This window comes from Rosa chinensis, chromosome 2 (assembly GCF_002994745.2).
Source record: "Rosa chinensis cultivar Old Blush chromosome 2, RchiOBHm-V2, whole genome shotgun sequence".
Lineage (NCBI taxonomy): Eukaryota > Viridiplantae > Streptophyta > Magnoliopsida > Rosales > Rosaceae > Rosa > Rosa chinensis.
The window spans coordinates 66,389,884-66,406,065 of NC_037089.1; the positions used below are offsets into that span (position 1 = coordinate 66,389,884).

General features: G+C 37.7%; 1 protein-coding gene and 1 long non-coding RNA gene across 4 annotated transcripts; one reads left to right on the plus strand and one right to left on the minus strand.

Moving 5' to 3' along the window:
• Positions 1–302: 302 nt before the first annotated feature.
• LOC112190318 (protein STRUBBELIG-RECEPTOR FAMILY 5) lies at positions 303–5,179 on the plus strand. The gene is made up of 16 exons (XM_024329750.2): positions 303–617; positions 1,050–1,182; positions 1,276–1,347; positions 1,448–1,513; positions 1,621–1,692; positions 1,773–1,844; positions 1,959–2,030; positions 2,114–2,179; positions 2,418–2,480; positions 2,561–2,865; positions 3,081–3,322; positions 3,572–3,843; positions 3,937–4,057; positions 4,158–4,294; positions 4,379–4,535; positions 4,805–5,179. Exons 1-16 carry the CDS (start codon positions 533–535, stop codon positions 4,967–4,969), a joined length of 2,100 nt encoding a protein of 699 aa, XP_024185518.2. The 5' UTR covers positions 303–532; the 3' UTR covers positions 4,970–5,179.
• Positions 5,180–13,635: 8,456 nt separating this feature from the next.
• LOC112188249 lies at positions 13,636–15,446 on the minus strand. 3 transcript variants are annotated; one of them, XR_005806909.1, is made up of 4 exons: positions 14,897–15,444; positions 14,648–14,822; positions 14,413–14,522; positions 13,636–13,882 (listed from the first exon to the last, which is right to left on the minus strand). It is a non-coding gene; the product is annotated as an uncharacterized LOC112188249 (long non-coding RNA). The 3 variants fall into 3 exon arrangements; XR_002931375.2 differs by having other exon boundaries at positions 14,648–14,788; positions 14,897–15,443; XR_005806908.1 differs by having other exon boundaries at positions 14,648–15,446.
• Between the last annotated feature and the right edge of the window lie 736 nt (positions 15,447–16,182).

A 16,182-nucleotide genomic window follows, 5' to 3' on the forward strand; every position in this document is an offset into this window, starting at 1 on the left:
CACGTATACCTAAAAACGGTTGATCATGGGCTCCCATTTTTCTTCATTTTGCCAAATCCTAGGTGGCTATATTATTGTAATTACTGTCAAGTTTTAACAAAAAGAGATATAATGGAATTCCAAAGGGAAGTCCTGCGCGGCCTCGTTTGAAAAACAGTTGAAAGAGGCGGGTAATCTAAGCTGCTAAAAGGTTGGGGGTTTGGGAGGCTCTCATTTTGTCCTAACCTTTCGGCCTCAGACTGTTAAAATTGCTGTTTTTTATCTCTACAAAAATGTAGAATGCTTAGCTCTTCTTTCTTGCATCTAATTTTAACCAACTCAAATTTTCTGTCACAAACCAACGCAAGAAGCCCCCACTAACAACAACATTTCTCCAAAAAAGAATTCAATGAAACAAAACATAAAGTGTGCGATTCTTCTTCTGTTTCGTGGCTTAATAACGATTTCTTCATCACCAATCAAAACCCCATCTTAATTTCTTCTTCTTCTCACTTTCTGGGTTTTGCTGATCTCTTTATTTTATGCCAGAAGGATGTTCCACAACCTTCTTGTGTTGTGGGGTGTTCTGTTTGGATTCTTCACCGTCTGCGTTTATTCGAACACCAATTCCCAAGATGGTATGTTTGCATGTTATAGCATTTCTAGTTTCTTGCATTTTTGAATGCAGGTTCCATTTTCTCCTGTACAATTAGTTGATCGTCTCTTTTAAAAGTATATGTAATTTTGTCTATGAGTATATATATAAGATTACCAATATTCCATGCAATGAGAATTTCCTTTTCAAATTAAAACCATTAAAATCTGTTGAAGCCACAAGGTAACTCTGCTTTCATAGTAGACGATTGCAATTACAATGTTATGGGCAACAAGAGGCTTGAATTGAAATGGTTTGAACCATTTTCATTGCAGAATGTTCACTTGAATGCTTGTTATTTGTCTCTATTACTGTGTCATCTATATCATTGGTTTTTTTACTTCCCTCCATGAAATAATTCAGGTAGGTATATATACTACATAATGATATGCTAATGTTTTTCTCTATCATGCAGTTACTGCCCTTAATGTGATGTATAACAGCTTAACCTCTAAGTCAAAACTAAGTGGTTGGAAATCAAGTGGCGGTGACCCTTGTGGTGATTCTTGGAAAGGGATCAAATGCTCAGGCTCATCTGTAACTGAAATGTATTTCTCATTTCTTACATTCTTCTATTTAATACTAGAGTTATCCAAATCTCTGATGAAATTTACAAGTTTCGCTTATTTAAACTTTTGCAGAAAGTTGTCTGACCTTGATCTCAGTGGATCAATGGGGTACCAGCTTGCAAGCTTAACATCCGTCACCTCCTTGTAAGGCCCAGTTCATTAGAGTAGGTATTTTTATTGTTCATTTTATTTTCTTCTCAAAGAACATAACCTGAATGCTGTGCATTTGTTCGTCATAGTACAGTGACGTAAGCAACAACAAATTCAGTGGTGATATACCATATCAACTGCCTCCTAACGCAAAGCAAATGTAAGATTTTGTGCAAACATTTTGTAGAATATAACATATATGCTATCATCGGAGTTTCAATTAATTCATGTCATTGTCAATACTAATTTCATGACCTGGATGTGCAGAGATCTTTCCAACAATGGCTTCACAAATACCGTACCCTATTCAGTATCTCAGATGTCCAACCTTGAAACTCTGTAAGTAGAACCTGTTTCTGTGAAACCATAATCCTTTAAGAAGTCACTCCAATGTCTAATTTTATTTTTTCGGCATGCAGAAATCTTGGTCATAACAAGCTCAGTGGACAGTTGACTGATATGTTTAATAAACTTACTAAACTTAAAAAGCTGTAAGTTCTGCATGCTGACTTAGTTTTGAGTTTATTAAAAAAATGTACATTTCCTTTTAAACTAGCTTATGTCTATTGACTAAAGCATGATATATATCATGGAATGATGTATAGGGATCTATCTCACAACTCACTGACTGGCAACTTGCCTCAGAGTTTTGCAAAGCTCTCAAGCCTCAGGACATTGTAAGAAGCATGCAATTGGATATTTAAATCTAAATCTATATATTCAAGGTGCCTGTTGCTAAGTCCTCTGTGTCTCCATGCAGGTATCTGCAGAACAATCAATTTACTGGGACGATAAATGTCCTACTGTACACTCCCGTTGATGATTTGTAAGTATATTTGGTGATAAGGCATTTGATGGTTCATATCTATGTTTTTTTTTTTTTTGTTAGACCAGTTTTCATGAACTTAAGTTTGTCAAGTTCTACAAGTTCCTGCTAGAGTCGAGTTGGTAATGTTTTCACACAATGTATACGTACAGGTTCTTGCTGGATTCTAATAATATAGGCCTATCAGTCTTTTTTTTCTGTCATTAAGGTGGAGAACTGAACATTACTATGCTTGCAGGAATGTTGAAAACAACCACTTTACTGGCTGGATCCCTAATGATTTGAAGAGCATAAACATAAAGTGAGTATCCTTTTCAAAATTCAATCTGAGAATGCAGTGGTTACAATTTACTCCTGACTTGTTTGATCATGCATGTGAAGGTCTGGAGGAAACAATTGGTCATCTGGGCCATCTCCACCTTCTCCTCCTGGTGTATACCGTAATAGGGGGTCAGGCAGCAGTAGCAGTGGTGGTGGGGAGAAGTCTTCAGTAGCCAAAGGATTGACAATAGCTGGGATAGCTTTCGCCGTGTTGTTTCTGCTTGGAATTCTAATTTTCTGCTGTTCAAGAAAGAAACGTTCTAAAAATTCCCATCTCCTTGAGGATGATAGGTTTGACAAGCGGAAATCCTTCTCTATGTTTTCATCTAGGGACTTGACTAAAGACATGCATTCTGACTATGATGGTAATTTAATTTTTGCTTGTTTTTGGTCAAAAATTTTATTCCGAATGTCTGTCTGTAATTTTCTGATTGACTTTGCTATGTTCTTATTTTGGTTTTTCTTTGCTAATTTATTTTTATTTGAAATAGTTCTAGTTGTCTAATTGCAATTCCTTTCCTAGTCTTATATACGAAATTTGCGACTGCTCTCGAGTAACTAGATGATATCCTTGTAACAGGCTTGAAGTCTACGGATTCTCCAGCCATTATTGACATAAAGCCTGTTCAAAAATCTCCATCAACTGGTTTTAAGTCCCTTTCTGGCCGGTTGCAATCCTTTGCCAGAAGAAGCACCTCTGTGAAAGCTGTATCTTACGCTTTAGCAGACTTGCAGGTTGCGACAGGTAATTTTGCACCAGCTCGCCTTCTTGGGCAGGGCTCCATTGGACGTGTTTATAAGGCCAAATTTGAAAGTGGGAAGGTATACATCTTTTCTTAACTACCTGGATAATTGCTAGCTACTTTCCTGTTGCCACTTAAATCTTGTATATTGGTTCATGTTAAGTGAACTTTTAATGTGCTTTTCACTCTTGTGATTGGTTATCAGTAATTACTGATATTAGGATCTGTGCGTACTCCATTCTGATTAACCGGTGCTAATTAAAGACAGTACAATCTTGTTAAAGGTGTCTGAAACTTTACTGATAATTCAATGTAATATGCATGTCAGATTTTGGCTGTGAAAAAAATTGACTCCTCACTGTTCCAAGGAGCACCACCACAAGAATTTTCTGACATCGTTGTGAGCATCTCCAAGATTCGTCATGCCAACGTTGCCGAACTTGTTGGTTATTGTGCAGAACTAGGGCACCACATGTTAATTTACGAGTATTTCAGGAATGGCTCACTTAATGAGTTCTTACACATGTCAGATGACTACAGCAATCCTCTAACTTGGAACACAAGAGTCAAGATTGCTTTGGGCACTGCGCGTGCTATTGAGTAAGTGATCTATATATCCTGCTCTTGAAATTGCTGATACATTATGACGGGCCAATAATTGTAAAAATAAATAAATTCATGAACTGTTTTCAGGTACCTCCATGAGGTTTGCTCTCCATCCGTAATTCACAAGAACATCAAATCATCTAATATTTTTCTTGACCTTGAACTCAATCCTCGTCTCTCTGATTATGGCTTGGCAACCTTTCATCAGGTAAAGTACTGCCGCTTTGCATCAATGTGCTTGAGGATTGCTTGTTTACTCTTTTGCTTTAGAAGAAAAGGAAATTAGATGTTTTTGTTCTATTTTTCAGCGCACTAGCCAAAACCTAGGGACGGGATACAATGCACCAGAATGCACGAAGCCATCAGCTTATACATTGAAGAGTGATGTTTACAGCTTTGGGGTAGTCATGTTGGAATTATTGACAGGTCGTAAGCCAGTTGACAGGTATCTCACTCTCTCTTTTCTTCACTATTTAAGCTTGTCAATGTCTAGCAATTCTTAGCTAGTTTTCTTCCTTTCTTTCTTTAGTTCAAAACCACGGTCGGAGGAGTGCCTTGTCCGATGGGCAACCCCACAGCTCCATGATCTCGACGCATTGTCAAAAATAGTCGACCCTGCCCTGCGAGGACTCTACGATCCCAAGTCAGTCTCCCGTTTTGCTGATATCATTGCCCTATGCGTTCAGGTGAGCAACTTTCCAATCTTAGACAATTATGATACCAAAAGCTAAGGCAGTTACGACCTCAATACCTCCTTTGCTAAGGGACACTAGCTACCCCAAACACACGCGATATATCATGAACATAGGGACTTAACATGCTCTTTCAGAGCTTCCATATAGTAAATTTCTTATGTTTCTGTTAGGGCATTTATATTATAACCTGGAGTCCCTGGTTTAGGCTTGACTTGATTAAGGTTCTAATGTTACTAACGTATATCCTTTGTATCTATTAGCGAGAGTCCGAATTTCGGCCACCTATCTCAGAAGTTGTTCAGCAGTTGGTGCGGCTAGTTCAGCGCTCGACCGTGAACATGGATCTTGGTCTTTCTCGTCACTCTAGTAACTCGAGCAGCTATAGAGAAGATCTCCAATCTTCTCGTCGGCTGACTGACTTTTGAAGATGACTAATTTTCATTTTGAATAATATGTAAAGTAATTAGCATGAAAGACAGATTGAGTAGTCATTTCCTTCATGTACCTTCCTTCCGATAAAATAGACTTCCTTATGTAGTCTTGTTCATTATACATAGGTCAAGCAGATTTGGGTGACAATGTTATTGAAAATCTCACAGTTTCAGGACTGTCAATCTTCATATTACTTCCGAGTATTAGTAGTCGTATTCTCTCTTTTTTCTTGCTCTTATAGACCTACCCAGAAGCCCTGGCCAATGCTTGCTTGATTCTTCTGTAATCCCAGAATAACAATATATGATGCCTGAGATATATAATCCGTAACCGTTAGACAATTTTGCATTGGTAGTACTTTAGTCATCGTCTCGTCACCGCCACCGTTTTCTTTCTTACTTTGCACAGTCGATCACATGGTCAAGGTGCCTTTGTGTTGTTTTTGTGAAGCCAATTAACTTTCCTCTCGTGTTAATTTCAGGGAGTGGGCCTAGTTAGTAGGCTTTGGTTTTTATTCTGGCTATCACCCTGGTGGGGTGGGGGGGGGGGGGGGGGGTTACATAACTAATTTACTTTGTACTCTTATCATTCTCATGAATATGATCAACACATTTCACTCGAATAATATGTATATATACGGAGCCGTTCAGAAGCAGACATCAGCAAAACAGAAAAGGTGCAGACGTCCATCCTCATAGCTGCATCAAGCGCCGACAGCAGCGCTGCTCTTGCCAGACGGAGACCCTAGGCATCTCGGACGGCGTCACCATGAAGATGAAGGCAAAGGCGATCGATGTCGAAGGTCTGGGCGGCTAGCCCTCACACACCATCAAGGTCGACTGTGAACTCATAGCATAAGAGTCCATCGACGTCAAGAAGAAGTTGAAGATCGAAGCTTGGTCTCCGTCCTGCAAGAGCATCGCCACTGTCGACACCTCATCGAGGCGAGAGGATGGACGACAGATGGATGCCCGCACTAAAAGATGCCCGCTTCTGATCGAGTATGTATGTATGTATGTATGTATGTATGTATATATATATATATATATTGTCCTTCTCAGGTAAGGATATCATTACCTTAGTTAAGGAACGGATTTCCATATTTTGGCCACTTTTCAATCACATATTCACATCTTAATCGTTCAGTTTTTAGGTCATAATATATAGATCACTTCTGCAAATTTTCAGCTAAATTGATGATCGTTACGGTATCGAACTCGATTAAATCAATGAATGAACCGAATTTGTCTAACCGGAGCCGTTCGTGTTCCTATCTTAAATGGAGATAATTGATCTCTTTGTAACAGGTTTCACTGGAATGCTTCATTCCTGGTGGAACAAGCACCTCACTAATGACTAATCAGCGATCAAACATGCAGTCAAACATGGTGAAGAAGGTTGTTCAGATAAGTCATCTATATTCCATTCATAAAGTTTATCCAAGGAGAGAGAGAGAATAGCTAGGTGTGTGTGTGTGTGTGTGTGGATATACTGATAGCGTGAGCCGTATATCAAGCTCACGACCAATTAGTTGGTCTCCAATTGCAACCTTCACTTTGTTTCCCACGTTCCTTAATTACTGCAATTAAGACAGAGCTATCGTAATACTACTACAAAAATTGAATCAGACGACGCCTCTCACAAGACGCATAATAATTTTTCGTCGTTTGATTAATTTTTTTTTTGGGACATCGTTTTTACAAAATCTGTCGTCTGGTATAGACTTATGAATTAGTTCAAAATGCGTTTACGGACAAAACCGTTGTGTAACGCTTAAAAAATTGAGCGGCAAGTTTCTCACCATGTAAGTGGTGCCAAACCCCAAATTCTCTCTCTCTCTCTCTCCTCCCCCCCCCCCCCCCCAACATGTATTAATCATACGACGAAAAATAATAAAATTGTGGTCTTATCAATATGTTTGGCTGAAGGAGGGAGATTTCCTACCACATTTTTTCTCTAACTCCCCAGAGAGGGAAGTCAAATTGATAGGAGACAAATCTCAAATTTAAAATAGCTACATTCAGACCACATTTTTATAAAATTCTGTTGTGTGAGTCCCTGTCGAAATTGATAGAACTTGTCCAAATCGATATTGGTCGGGCTTAACAAAAACGAAAATTATTCTACGCACCGTCGGTGCAAGTGACCCAACAGCATAATTAACACATGTTGCAATCTGAGTCATTCATTTGATCCAGCCCTTACTTGAGTATTACTTCTGTTTGACAGTCAACGTCCATAACTCGAGGGATTGAAAGCAATCAGTCAATGAGGTAAAAACTGAGTATGATGGGTAAATTTCATTAAACCAGATAATTTATAGAAGTAGGCAAAATCGAATTGGATCTTCTTCTTCTTCGCAGATCGACGATCCGGTCAGTGGCCTTCGATTTTGACTAGTTCACTCTTTTAGTTCCGTCTGTCTCGCTTTTCCGGCGACGTCTCCTCGACGACGGTGGCTTCTCTTCTCGTCGGCGTTTGAATGGCGAGGCCGGACGGGCCATGGTGATCGTGATGCACCGACTGGTTTTCTTTTCTTCTCAGGTAGGGGACTAGTGGTGAAGACTGCTGCGCAGCTGCGGGATTTATCTTTTGCAGGTCGGAGGTTGCAGATGAGGATGATAATTAATCGAATTGGCTTGGTAGGGGATTTTAATTGCTGGAATCTGGGCTACCGATGGGTCGGCATGGTGGTTTGTAATTGGCTTTGGAGTTTTCTTGCTTTGATGATTGGTCCGCTGATGAACATGAACCCGTAGGCAATAGACTATATTTATATGAATATGAATAAAGTCTATGACATTGAATATGAATAAAGTCTATAAGTCATATGGTTGTAATGGTTTCGAGCCACATGGTTGCCGTTTTTTTTTTTTTTTTTTAATGAAAGTTTTGGTTGGCTAATAGCCTAAGACACAAGGTAATTACCAAGGGAGTATAGGTTCGAGTCACTTGTTTTTATTTATTTTTTTGGTCTAATTTATAATAAGCTGCATAAGACAAAAGTATAATGCAAGTTAAAAAAAAAGACAAAAAAATTATTTTACAAATAAAATTTTAAATTAAATCTTTTAGTTGACATTGACTTGGTAAATGTTTTAATTTAATATTATGGTTTTTAGAATAACTATCTCTAAAAAAAGTGTTTTATTTGATAAAAAAAAAAAGGTTTTGAATAATTAATTAACCTCGAAGATCAAGTCCTTCAAGTTTTTGTGCATGGATAACTGAGGTAGACCATACCAGAAATGGTATAAAAAAAAAGTACCATAATATTAGTTACGGATTACAAATTGTGTTTTAGTGTTATAATAATAAATACTGTTTGGACCAAAAATGAACATTTTGGCCTGACAAGGCACGTCTTGGAGAAATTGAGCCAATGTCAGTGGCTCAAGCTATATATTGTCGACAAGCTCGAAATATATATTTAGAGGCTAAATAAAGTCTACTATGGAAGCATGGAAGCATGGAAGTATGGAAGCATGAAAAGTCAACTTTAGCACATTTTCCTACTTCGGCTAGGATAAACCGAGCTAAATAAGGAAGGAGGGGCGGCAGACTAACCAAATGAAATAGAAATGAGCTGAAACTTTCCAGATTAATACTAGACATCCCAAGGATCATTTTTTATGAAGAGTGTCAGAGCTAGTTTTAAGTGGAAAACCTTCAAACAATCAGCCCAATTTTCTACAAAAGCAAAACTGGAAAATTGGACCTGTAAGAGGTCCAGCAGCATTTCCGGCCCAACCACAAGGAAATAAATTCTGAAAGTTTACCACATTAATCTACACTCATGGTGGATAATTTCATATGAAGAAGTCGAAGGCTCATTATGAAGTCTTGTTAGAGAAATAATTGAAGGAATAAAAGGACAGAAACTGACCTAAAACCAGCTCAATATTCACATGTTCATGTTTCCTACCCACATGAAGAAAGCTAGATGCTTTTCTCTTTTTCCTTGGATATATTTTTCTTCTACAATCTCTTTAATAGATCATCATCACTTCCATGTTTCTGCACATTCATGCTTTGCTTTCATTTCATCATTTCTCTATCTTTTCCATATTTTACAAATCACTTTCATACTCCACTTTCATTATTTTTCTTCCACTCATCATTTCACTCTTCTTTTTCTTCCCTATATAAACACCTTCTCCTCTCATTCTAAAACACACATTCACAACATCAAAACATCTCTAAGATGATCTAAGTTCTCTCTAGAGCAACCTCTCTAAGAGTAACTCCTCTCCTTCTCTTTCTCTTAGCGGTGATCACACTCCTAGTCCTAGTCTTCTCAGAAGCCGACTTTCAGTGCCACCAAACCCTCTGTCAACGTACTTCGGTCCTAGTCTCCTCGGGAGCCGACGGTAGTGCAGCGACCACAACGGTTACAGAACCAGCCAAGCAAGGGTAACGCCCTAGCAACCCAGCCAAGCTAAAGTCACGCTTTAGCAAGTTCTCTCTACTTCCCGGTGGTTCTCACTCTGCTCGATCTACAACATCGAGTATCGATTTGGTGACGCAAGAAGATTAGCAAAAGTCCTCACCACGAGGCACAAAGAATCCCACGACGAGGTTGGGGTGCTCTCCTCGTCCACAATTGCTTGAAAGAAGTCAGGTTAAGGGACACCCTCGACGACCGCACCTGAATGGTGCTGGCACGCCCGCGCAGAAAAGAGACTGTTAACCAGCTGCAACAATTCTGGAGCCAAACAAATACATTGTTGTTGACCGAGTGGATCGTTGTTGAAACAAAGTAAAAAGTAAATGATATTTTGACCAATGGTTATAAATGTAACTTCAGTTGACCAAGTGGATTGAAGTTGAAACGAAGATGAAATTAGTTGTATTTTTTTATGACAGGCATAAGATATTTGAATGGGTGGTTTCAGTTGGACATCCAAATTTGATATTTGGACCTCCAACTTTTTTCAATTATTAATAGACTTTGTCAAGTTATATGAAAAGACAAATAAGGACGAAGTGAGAAAAATGAAAAAAAAATTACTCTTCTTACCTTCCCAAATATAACATTCAATTAAATTATTTTTTTCTTTTTCCTGAATTTCCTTATATTGCCATATAGTTTTATAATTTACCTAAAATATTTAATTAAGTAAAATTAATAATTTCTGCCCAGTACCATTTGGTTTAGTGGCATAGTCTCTCTTTTGAAAGTGGGAGGTTGTGAGTTCGATTCACGAAAAACTAGTTGTAGCATTGGAGTTATTTATCTGATAAAAAAAAATTCTATATATGACCCATCATTTAATACAAAAATAAATTCAAAACAATATGATTTGAAATTTTCCTTAAACTAAATTAATTGAATATTATCACTCAATCTTCCAACCCAAAACCTTTGAAATCCTTCTTTTAGCAAATTCAAAAGGATTCTAGCAACATATCAAGCTCATGAACCAACCCTCTAATTAATTTTGGTGGAGGAGAGACATACTCATAAAAGAGCAATTTCATGTGATTTTGATTCATTCTTCTTCTCGTGATTGAAGATAGAGATAAAAAGTAGAGTATTGATTATTGTATCTCATGTTCAAGGGTGCTTTGATAAAAATAAGGAGGTCTACTTAACTTTTCAAATATTCTAAAAAGTAAATTAGAGGTGTATTAAGTATAGGAAGTCCAAATAGCAAATTTGGAGGTCCAACTAGAACCTCCCTATTTGAATTGTCCCATCTCCCAATTTCATTTATTTCGATGGGGTTGCCCTTAATGGAATTTAGTATATAAACAGTGTTATAAAGTCAATCATAGTTGACCAAGAGGATTGAAGTCAAAACGAAGACAAAATTGACTAAATTTTTTACAACAACCATAAAACATTATAATATTCTCATCTAACGGTTGGTTTCGCCAAATTCATCTTTCACCGCGTTGTCACTTTTGAAAGGAATAGGGACATCGGTATTTATTGTGATCTACGAACTCGGAATTGAATATTTTTTTTTCAACCCTTAACAGGTATCCACCATGTAGTTATATACACAAGATGAAAAAATTGACGTGGTTCGTGATTGATATGACATCGGTCATGTTGATATTGAAAAATGATATACATCGGACGAATATGGCTAAACATATGCATATAATATCCCAATCATGACATCTAACTGTCAGTTTGACCAATTCTTTTTTTTCGATCATGTTGATATTGAAAAATGATATACATTTTTATATAACCAATGAAGAAGGAAGATAATCCTAGTAAGCATATCAAAATTTATTTCGATCCGAGAAATAAAAATGAAAAATAGTTGATTTGATCTTGTCTATGTACTTACCCAGTAGTAATATGCTTAGTGTGAAACAATTGGCCTTGTAGGTCATCATTTTAGCCTTGATTAAGTCGTTAAACCCTTTTAGTCAGTAACAAATATATGTTTTTTGTTCTTCCCTAAAATGCTGATAATGGCTAGGCCACGACTCTAGTTTTATAGAGTTTCATGACTACGCTCTTCTGCCAATCTCCATCTACCCGCGTAAATTTTTTTAATCCAGCATCGCTCTCAATTAAAATTTTCTTCTAAAATTGTGATGAATAAATATAGGGATATATATGTATATTCAGTTGACCACATGGATCAAGATCGAAATGATAATGACAATGGCTAAGAATATTAAAAAAATATCAGCCTGGATCAAGGCGGTCAACCCTCATTTAAGCTAATTACAAAAATATCATTTTTCTCGAAACATTGATAGTGTGATCTGTCACTAGTCTGGTTTTCAAGAGGTTCGCGTCCACACTCTCACATGGCCAAGCTCCATCTACTGATTCTACTCGCATAAAAATTTTTAGCCCGACATTCGCTTTCAATTAAATTGTTTTTCGAAAATTGTAATGAATAAATATAAGGTATAAATATATATTCGGTTGACCACGTGGATCAAGTGCGAAAAGATGACGATAATGGCTAAGAATTTTAGCATGTGCTTGTAATATTTCAATAATCACATCCAACGGTTGGTTTGACGAATTTTCTTTTTGTCAATCATTTTGATTTTGAAATGTATACATTAATTTCTTAGCGTAAGGCTCGGTTCTCAAGGTCGGCGAGGAGAAGGAGATCGGAAAGCAAGGCTTGAAGAAGCAACTTCTCAAGGAAGGTGAAAGCTGGGATATACATATACCCCCAAGTGCGGTGATGAGCTTTATTATATTCACACTTTTGGATTGGGATCGATTGCGATTATGTTTGAATTCAGTCCATTACACCGGGATTTTGCTTGAGTTCGATTGGAGCGGCGATAGGGGAGGACATCGATCAGTTCACTGGGACAAGGTGAGGGAATTTTTGGCCTTTCACTTGTATTAATGACTTGATTAAGTTGTGAGCTGATTCAGAAGAACGGAAAGAGATGAAGAAGAAAGCTCTGGAATTAATGGAACCAGGTGCTTCTTTCTCCCAGAAAATAACTAGGAATTTGAAAGAACAACATTGTTTGTTTTCTTAATTGCTTTAGTTGCATTTGGACTGTGGCAGCTAGTTCCTTCTTTATAATAATTTATTAATTTCAATGTATTATTTGAATTGAGATATGACTTGGTGAGAATTTTTGTTCTTTACTAGCTTATGCTCTGACTTGTTTGCCATCCACATTTCAACTTGTCGTGTTAATTTTGAGTACAAAATTGGAATAGACAAATACTGGGTCATATTGTTAAACTAGAGTTTTGGTTTGGGTACGTACTCACGATTTCTCCTTGGTTTCTCAACAGGTTTTGAAGGTTAATTTACTTTCACTTCAATTTCTTTTGGCTTTTAAAAGGAGAACTGAAACTTTGTTATCCCTAGTTTGAACTTGTTGATTTAGTTATATTATTCAGTATCAAATTGTTATGCACCCAAGGTGTTTGACAAATTAAAATGATTCTAAATTGCTTTCTTTTGAGCTCAAGACTTTGGGTTTAACCTACAGCAGGTTTTGGTCTTCTTTTCTTATGCTACTAGTGATTGATCTTAATTACCAGTTACTAAAGTATTTGGGTAACAAGGCATCACGGGAATGAGTGAGACTGGAGTGTTCAGGTGGTGACTTCCACCAAGGTGGTGCATATTGCGTGTAAAGAACTAAAGATGCAGTTGAAATGAGATTGTTTCTGGTTATCAGATGGAGACCAAAGAGGCTATTTTCGGTTACCAGATGGAGTATGAAAGGTACTGACTTGTGAGAATAGTCTAGACTGTGAAGTAGAGTCTTAAGTATTTAGATCCGGTTGTTTGTATCGTGAACGTTTCTGTAATATCTTCTCATCCCAAGGGATAAGTGCAAATACCGTAGGCATTCAATAGTTTTTTGTTTGTTTGTCTAATTACCATATGACTTCAAGTTGAGCACAGAGCACATTTTTTGGTTTCTTTACCCAAAGCACATTTCTTTCATGCTCTACTCTCCATCTCAAAGGAAAATTACCATACTATAATGCATGACATACTTTTTTTCACATTAGATTACGTTGATTGCTAAATGAACAACGAACAAAATAAGTGGTTCACAAGAGCTCTATCAATGGCGAGAACTTCAATTTCACACATAATACAACATCAGAATCCCGTTTTCTGCAACTCTCCTTAAAAGACAACATACTGAGCATTTTGAATTGCAATTTCTACACTAAAAACACAGTGGAATCTTCTTGTCTGCTTAAATATTTTAAACCCTTAACATGAGCTTACTTTATTATATTATACAATGACATTGCATATATTTTTGAAAGGAATAAAATTGTTTTAACAAATAGTGATTGAACTAAGACTCTTCTGCAAAAACGAATTCAGCAGGGAGTGGGATCTTCCAGCAATCAAGTTACATATGCAAACTACCACCTTTAAACCTCCAGCAGTCTCTTTGCCTGCATAAATCCTCTGCTTTTTATCAACCTGGAATATGTAACCATTTGAAAAACCAATGAGCAATGAAATGCTTGCATTATATTACTTGAAGAACAGTTAACTTGTAATTTGTTCTCAGGTAGCATGAATACAAATTTTACACTTTATCCATTGCCCGTAAAAGAAACTAAGAATCTATTCAAACGAAGATTAGAACATAACAATGGTACTAACATATCGGGAAAAACGTTTATTAAAATCTCAATACCAGACGAGTAAAGTTACATTTCTTCATCAGATTGCCAAAAATAGAGACCAAGAAACTGGAGATTTAACATAATTTCTAATATTACTAGATATTGGGACATAAATATGCATTGCAATTACGAAATATTAGGACATAAATGTGCATAAGAATATGATTGATGCATGTTCATATATAAAGAAACAATTAAGTACATAAAAAACAAAGTCTGACAAAAGATTTATCAATCTCCGAATCATAACTTAAAATAAGATCACATGCTGATGGAGCAGAAAACAAAAACCAGCAAAAGAATTGAGCACAGTTACATTACATTTGGATCAAACGGATTAGTTGGTAAGGTGAATCCATGACTGAAACAGCCGCTATCTGCTTCAAGGGTAGCTTCAAACACTTGTTTCACAATAATGTGGTCCAGCATTCCTGCATAGACATATTTCGAAAAATATAGAGAAGCAGGCAAGCAAATTAGTACATCAATGAAAATTCTGCAACTTGGGAAGAAAAAAAAGAAAGAGAATTACGCAAATGAGAAATTGACAATCCACCTGAAGATGCCCTTTAGGTGCAGTTTGCTTAACCCCTTGATAATGCTGAAATTGCAGCCTCTATATATAAGGTTGTATTTGCCTTAATGGTTGGTCGGCATATCAGCAAAACCTCCATTGTACTTCCAGCAGATTAATCTCCTCCAATTGTTATATGTGAAGCAAGCAAAATGAACTAAATCCTCAAAATGAAACATGCTCATATACATGCATCCAATCAAACCAAGTCAGTAAGTTGTTAACACATACCAGATTATCTGGCAACAACCTTCTACGTTTACATTTCCTCAGTATATAGTAACCATTTTCTTGATCGAGTTGAAGTTAGGATATACTTTTAGCCAGAAATTAAAGACTGAAAGATCTACAAGGAAATTCAAGACTATAGGTACAAGGTCTGTAATACTTATCCGCAGTCGGCATAGCCCCTATCCCTTGCTCTTGTCGGGAGGTGGAGATCCGATCGGGCAAGGTGAGGCGCAGCTGACGGCAGCACTTTGCGGCATGAAGATGACCCAGCTCTCTGCTCTCGCAATGAAGATGATCGGCTTACTGGACTTAATCCGATCAGACTTGGTTCGTTTGTCGCACGCCGTGCCCAATTTAGTTTTCCCCGTCCGCCATCGGAATCTTCCTCCCCGTCACACCTCCAATCTTCTGTCTAAACTCTAATACTCACTACGAAACCAGATTGCCGGAATTCGATTACCACGACCGATGCTCTATCGCGACCTCGACGATTCCACTCCAAGGATGGGTTGAAGGCTCGGATTTGTCAATTAGGTTTTAGGGGGCCTCGGCTATCAGGTTGTGGCAAATTTTAGGGGAAATGATCATTTACCTAATTTTAGGCACTAAATTGCCCACTTGATCTACTAACAGTTTTTTAACCTCATTTACCCAAAACACTCTAAGGGATTATTTCTCTAATACCAAATTAATTCTTTTTTATTTTATTGGGACTTTTTTGCTCTCTCCTTCTTTCTCACTTAGAGAGAGAAGTCTCTTTTCTCTCCAGACGACGTCGGATCTCTCTCTCCCTCCCTCCATCCCTCCAGCAGGTCGCCCACGACGCCGGCTCCCGCCATTGCAGCGCCAAAACTTGTCGTCGTGCTCTCCGCTGCCAGGCTTGACGCCAAGCCGACGGTCCTAGTTGCTGAGAAGCTCGGCGAGGCTGGGTTGGACCTTCTGAAGGAATCGATGACCGCCAGTAGAATCGGGTACGTCTTCGATTTTCTTCTGTCTCTCTCGCCGGCGACTGATCATCACGGAAATCGCAACTTGATTGTATCTCCGGTCCCGGGCTGCAATCGGAGTCAAATCAGTGTGAAGGCAAACGGTTAACCGGAATTGTAGGCAAAATCGTCAACCGGAGTCAAGATTATTGGGGGGCAATAATCTTCCTATTGGGGGGCAATAATGTGTCTTAATTGTTATAAAGTCTATATAATTGTGTTCAGCGATATTTTCCTTTGTATTAAAGACTGCTTCTAATGTGTTTTGGTATTTCTGATATATTATTGGGCTGCAATAAT